Here is a 6,836-nt window from a genome sequence, read left to right as displayed (position 1 = left end):
GTGTGTGTGTGTGGCCAGCTCAGCCCACTAGGGGGCGGGAATGGCTGGCATGTGGTGCTGGGGGATTGAACCGTGGTCCCTGTGCTTTGCTTAGCTTAGCTTGTTCTAAGTAGGTGCTTTAGACCACTAGAGCCATCTCTCCAGCCCCCCCCCCTTTGCTTTTGAGAAGAACTTCAAGGGTGCTCTTCTGTCCTTGTCCTATAAGGTCATGCACAGGTGGACATGTGGCCAGAGTGGGGCTTATCTCCAGCAAAATGCAGTTTGCCATTGGATGAGCAATTTGGGGTCTTCTGAGGACCCAGAGGTTGGGAAGCCCCTAGAGCTGAGCTGTTGGTTGCTGGCTGTCCCTTTCAAGGCAGATGGTTATCTTATCTCTAGTTTCTTTTAGCAGCTCTATCCAGGGCTTTTTCATCTCAAGATCTTTGTGTCTAACCTGGGCTGATCATTTCTTTTTCCCATGATTACACTTTCCCTTTTCCAATTATCAATAGCTTAAAGGGGTCTAAAAGAAGCTAGAGGTGCTGAGTATAACAGCCCATGCCTGTCATGTCAGCACTCGGGAGGCTGAAGCAGGAGGATTACTGTAAGGGAGGGGCCAGCTAAGCTGTATGGTGAGTTCAAAACCATTACATAGTGAGGCCTCCATCTTAGAAAGCAAAACCAAAAGCAGCAGCAGCAGCTACAGGTGTCCACTCCAGTGCGGTGTCATGTGGCTCAGGCCTGTGCACCAGGAGGCACACGGAGGAGGGTCTTCTTGCTATCAGTGGTGAGCACCTGTTAGATGCCCCGGAAACATTTTGATGAGCTCACCTGCATGATGTGCCTACAAATTGTAATCCCAGCTGCTTAGCATCCGGGCACTGTGGTCCCTGTCATACAGACCGCATGACTGTTCTCTTCCTGTTCCTCTTACCCAGGCCTCTTTGAGCAGCGAGTGGAACAGTATTTAGAGGAGCTCCCTGACACTGAGCAGAGTGGAATGAATAAGTTTCTCCGAGGCTTAGGTAAGTAGCCTTGTAGCAGGAGACAGATGTTCAGCAAAGAGGGAGTGTCTGGGGGAATCTGTGCCCGAAGGCCTCTAAATCTGTGTGAACAGATTTATGTAGGATCTAGAGACAAAGCCAGAGGAAATCCCTCAGGGAGGGAAAAGAAAGTTCCCAGTGCTCCGAGGGCCATCTAGCACAGTTTCCCAAATCACAGGCCTAAGTTACACTTTGGGGATGCACCGATTCCTAAGTGCAGGAGGGCCAGGAAGACCAGTGACTGTTCCTTTAGGCCTTAGGTGACTACAGAAGTAGCAGTGCAAGAGACCCCTCCAGCCACACCCTGCTTCCCCAAGGAGCTCATCCTGTAAATCACGGAACCTTTAAGTCGACTTAAAGGGAAACTGAGGACAGCGAGGTTAAGTGGCTTGACCATAGGCATATGGTGATTAATGCTTGTGCCCTAAGCATATGTTTTTACCACCCGATCAGAACTGTCACAGCTATACTCAGGTCTTTCTAATCCTTTCTTTCCCACTGAGAAGGGTAGTGGGGGCTACAAGGAGAGGGTGTGGAGGCTGGAAAAAATAGCCTCACTCCTGCCCTCTCTGGTCCACAGGAAACAAGATGAAGTTCCTCCATAAGAAGAATTAAACCCCTTTTCCAGTAGTGCGGAGTCCAGTGCCTTGCAGAGCCTGGAGCCTGGGGAGAGGGTCCAGCCTGTCCCTACAGACCCCACCTCCAAGCCAGCCCACCTCTGCCTTCACCATATCCCAGGATACTGTTTGTAAATAATCTGCTGTAAGCTTTCTTAACTGTTTTTGTAACGAGCGAAAGAATCTGGTAAATATTTGTATATTCCCCAAGGGCCGGGTGCTTTCCTGCCCTGCCTGAGCACGGATGGAGTTTCGCTGGGTGCTGGTGACTGGCCAATTATGTGCAGCTGACTGTCTCAGCCAAACCACTGATCTTCCCTGGAGGCTTTGGCCTGCCTGCCTGCGGCCCCTGCTGCCAGTCTCGGGCCCTGGAGAGCAGGTGCTGTCTTGTTATGTACAGGAGGACTATTTTTTAAAAAGAAAAATCTTAAAGAGTTTATTTTTTCCTAGTAGTCCCCACACCTTACGCCTCTTGTTTTGAAGGACAGAGGCCACCCAGTCCCCTTTGCAGCACGGATCCAGGCTCCTGGGCCTGGGCCTCCTTGTTCCCCCACCCTCTGAGATGGTCAGTGAGTCGTGGGAAGCCCACCCCCCAGCTCTGCCTGTGCTCCCCGGGCCTGGCTCCCAGTCAGTGGCGGGGGCCATGATGCGGTACAGGGCATCCCCTGCTTCTCACCGTCCACTGGTGTTCTCAATAAACAGTGTACAGTCATATGGGCCCAAGAGCCCCGCATTCCTTGCCTTCATTATCTTGAGTTCTCTGTCCTGCAAATGGGCTGAGACACCATCCCTGGAGTTTGATATAGGGGTCAGCTTCAGTGTGGGTCACAGCTCCCTCCAAAATTGAGTTCTCTGTCCTGAGTTGCGTGACAGGTCTTGAAGATACACACCCATCGCTTTCTTTCAGTTTCCCTCTCCAGTAGCCAACTGTTCCTGTCCCCAGTGGAGGAAAGACTGCTCTTTGTCTTCTGGCTGTGTCATTAGGAGGATCTTAACATTTTCCTACTCAGTCTCAAGGTCTTAAGATATCATTGGGTTTCCTGACACTGGTGGGCTGAAGCCCAGCTGATGCCAACCCTCAGCTTGCTCCTGTCCCTAATCCAATGACTCTTCTATGTCACTGTGAAGTTCCTCCAGTGGAACCCAAGGTTTGCATTCAGACACACATGCATTCAATAAAAACATGAGGAAAGAAGGTCATCTTTAGGCTTTTTATGTGTCAAGGCCTTGGTAGAGCAGAGATCTTGAAAACTACCAAGATGAGGAGTTAAACTGGAATTCTCTTCATGAGTACTGGGGTTGTGTCTAGCAGGATAGGAAGTTTCCTCTCCTTTTACTGTCGCTGGCTTAGATGAGTACGTTCTAAGTGTTCTCCCCTCCTTTACCTCATCTCCATCAAGCTAAGGCCTCATAGGCCCCAGGCTGTCCACGGTTAGGGGCTGCTATCTGCCTCATCAAGCAGAGTGCGCCCCTGTGAGGAACACAAACTGTACCTCTCTGAGAAAGCCTTCTGCGTAATTGGCATCAGAATAGCAGGACAGGGATGAAGCTAGGTTTTCAGTTCAAGTATGAGAAAAGACAAAGATTATAGCGAGAACATTCAGCAACCATGACCAAAACTTGTCAGTGATTTTTTAATGTTTTAAACCAGTACTGGGGATTGAACTCAGGGGCTTCACACTGAGCTACATTGCCAAACTTCTGTTGTTGTTGAGACAGGCTCTCTGACTTAAGTTGCTGAATTGTTTAAGCTAGGCTCAAACTTACAGTCCAGCCCCCTCACCTCATCCCCAGTGCTAGGCTTATAGGCCTGTACCATTAGGCCCTGCCCAGATCTGTTACCTCAGTATGGCTTCGTGACAGAGAGGTGGATTCCCAAAAGGTCATCCCACCCAGTCACCCCTTATTTTGTACCAAGTTATCTTTCCTGTCCCTTTTAAAAAATTTTGAGACAAGGTTTTTGCCAATTCACCAAGTTGCCCAGGCTGGGCCAAACTTGCAATCCTCCTGCCTCAGCCTTCCACAGTGGTGGGATTGCAGGCAAAGCCCCACTATTCCTGACATCCCCCTTTCAAATGTGATCTGAAGACCCTTCAGGCATGTGATCAGATCACAGGATACAGGTATACATTTTTTGGTAAGTTGTTAAAACTGTATCTTTAAGCTACAGTGCTGCATCTTAATCCTGGAGAGGTACTTTTCCTTCCTCCTCCTATAGCTGCAGCTCTCACTTCAGGCCAGTACTGGCACAGTGGCTTAGAATGGGATGCAAAGACACATACAGTGATAGCCAAGGGGAAGACACAGAAGCTTTATGGATGACGGGAGGGGATGAGTCCAGTGGGTCTACGTTGGGATTAACAACCGTTTAAGATTTCTTTCCAAATTCTGCTTTCAAATGATCTCTGACCCCTAAACCAAGAGTTCTTAATCCTATTTATTTACTACAGCATCTTGCTATGCAGTTCAGACTCATAGTGATCCTCCTGTCTCAGCCTCCCCCATGCTGAGATTACAGGTGGGTGCCACCACACCCAGTTTGGGGTCCAGCACAGCATGTCTGGGGTTCCAGGGTCAGCACAGCATGCAGTACCAGGGATTAAACTCAGGTTCTGTGCTTGCCAGGCAGGTGCTTAGACCACTGAGCTATCTCCCCAACCCCACCAATTTTTTTTTTTAAATAAGTAATACAACTCCTTTACTATCCTCAAGTAAAACTAAGATAATACAACCTATTTAAACATATAATTATAAAATAGAAATAAAATATTTCGTTATAAAAGTGTTTATAAATGTTTTCCAGAACATTTCCAGGCACGTACAATATTTTCCTTTGTTAATCCATGGTGCCATTGAACACAGTGGGTGTTCTTTTGCTAGCAATTCAGATCCTGAGTAGTTCTCATTTGCTAACAGTTCTCTGAGACAAGCAATTGTTAGTAATGTTCCGAACAAAAGCAAAATATGAGATTCTCCTGATTAGTAGTTGAAATCTGAGAAAACTAAGACATACATGAAAACCCTGTCAGGGTTCTGATAACTTTTAATCTGTAGAAGGGATTCTAACTTTCATTTTGTTTGTTGTGCAGTACCAACTAATCCACATATATGGTGGGATATTCAGCACACCTTGTTTCATCCCCTCCCTGATTTTGTGACAAAAGTCAGTGCCTAAGTGAATCCTTAAGACCTCCTAGCAGACTGGTATTGCCGTCATTCAGAACAAGAGTACCCCAGCAGTGCCTTCAGACAACTGAGGCAGCTGCACAAGGACAATCCCAATCTCCTCTCAGGGGAGCGTCCTGTCCAGTAGTGTTGGCTTTTCTGTCAGGAGGTTAAGGTTATGTCCTGTAATCCGTCACACAATTTGGTGCAGAGCAGGCTTTCCCAATACAACACTTTAAATGTGCTTTATTGTGCTCTGGTAAGCTGTAGCCTCAAAATACTGCAGGGATATGGTTTTTTAAAAGCAATGTTTGGCGACTGGTGATGTACGGCCCCTGCCTAGCTGGGCAGCTCAATCTTCAACACTCTTCCTTTCCAGAAAGGCAATGTTTTGAAGCAGTATCCTTGTAAAGGCGTATTATTCAACATCTAATCTACCTTGTACCTCAAATGAGTTAGAGGGGCACACCAACAGTCTTTAGGAATTTAAGGAACAAATAATATATATTGGGATGTATACTACAGGCAGGGACTGGACAGACACCTTAAAACACATCTTTTCTAAGAGTGAGAAAAAAATTATTGTTGAGAGCCACACGAGGTACTAGCACGCATTCCAAAACATGTTTTTCCTGTGGAGGTAGCATAATTTAAAAGATCACGAAATCTTTTAAACCAGACAAAATACACTTAGTTTCCAGTGGCTTTTGAACATCGCTTGGCCACTTATATTGCCTTTTAATATGAAATACGCATCAGATTTTAAAAAATGCTACCAAAACAGAGCAGCAACCTCACATCCTAAAGCACCAAAGAGCGAATTTGTTCCGCTTTTCCCAGAACATTTCCAAGCATGTACATTTTTTTAGCTTAAGATATCCTAGAACATAGTAGGTTCTCATCACGTTACACAATCAAAAGGCGCAAAGATTTTGAAATCCTATGACAGCGCACGCCTGTTCTTGAGAGTGCCCAGAATTTAAATCATCTCGGGACCAAACTTCCCGCCTTGCGAGGAAGAAAAACGCGCTTGCGTAATGCAAGCCTGCTCGGCCCTCACAGGAAGTGACGAGCGAGCCGGGAAAGGTAGGCACTTCCGGCAAGAGGGGGATGAGGCGTGGCTAGGACGCTCCGGGATCCAGAACTTCCTGCAGCACGGAAGTGGCTCTCGCGGCAAAAGACGGGACCTGCCGGAGACAGAGAAGTTCCAGCCTGCAGTCCTCTCTGCCTTATAGCACAGGAGCCCGCCATCCTCCCGCCGCCCGTGGAGCTTCTTTCCATCTGGTTCTGCTCCCAGAGGCCCATTGCTCCTGGGCTGAAGGAGGAGTTAACTTTTCTTTGAATTGAAAACTTAAACCCGACCAGTTTAATTTAAATGGACGCTCTTGGGAATTATTGGTAGGCACTTCCAGTGGATCCTAAATTACACCGGAAGCCCAGGATTTGCATGCAAATCTACTTAAAACATACACATTAGGTCAGGAATCATGTGCTTTAGGATTTTTAGTAAAACAAAGTCAACTTATGTGCTTAGTGTCATCTTCATAAATTTAATGTATTTGGTTGTTACAGAATTTTATGTCGCAGCTTGGACCATTTTTCAGCCTTCTAAGTGCTGATTACAGGCGTGCGCCATGCCGACTTGGTGGGTCTGGAACCCTGGTCCCTGTGCTTGCCTAAACCAGCCCTATCTTGCTTCCCTCGCAATTGTTTTTTAAAGGTGTATGTACAAAAGCTGGAAGCCCCTCTGCTGCAGGTCTCCCTCCACTTGGGAGGGCCTAACTTTTGAGTCAGGGCACTGAAGATACTGCAGTGAGCCAAAAAATGCCAGTGAATGTGGATTCAGTGCATCACAAAGTAAAGGGAGAGCTGGAGGTGCTGAGGCCTACAGCAGCACTCAAGTCTGAAGCAGTATCACAAGCAAAGCCCAGCCTTGGAATACTAAGACCAGGGACTGCAGAAGCACGTCAAGGCACTGGGTTCAACCCTGAGTGCCGTGTAACACAAATCTCAGTGGAGTGCCCTTGTTTTT

At 47.3% G+C, this 6,836-nt stretch overlaps 1 protein-coding gene across 3 annotated transcripts in view; it reads left to right on the top strand.

Moving 5' to 3' along the window:
* Window positions 1-1,701, top strand: part of St5 (suppression of tumorigenicity 5) — a 179,446-nt gene extending 177,745 nt beyond the window's left edge. For all 3 annotated transcript variants that reach the window (XM_023707591.1, XM_004647337.2, XM_023707592.1), the window contains 2 exons: window positions 918-1,004; window positions 1,603-1,701. In XM_023707591.1, the coding sequence (XP_023563359.1) occupies window positions 918-1,004; window positions 1,603-1,637 (122 nt within the window). In that variant the 3' untranslated portion in view covers window positions 1,638-1,701. The remainder of the gene's footprint in view (window positions 1-917; window positions 1,005-1,602) is intronic.
* Window positions 1,702-6,836: the final 5,135 nt, after the last annotated feature.

Source organism: Octodon degus, unplaced genomic scaffold (genome assembly GCF_000260255.1).
Source record: "Octodon degus isolate 3935 unplaced genomic scaffold, OctDeg1.0 scaffold00302, whole genome shotgun sequence".
Taxonomy (NCBI): domain Eukaryota; kingdom Metazoa; phylum Chordata; class Mammalia; order Rodentia; family Octodontidae; genus Octodon; species Octodon degus.
This window is presented reverse-complemented; position numbering and strand designations above follow the sequence as displayed.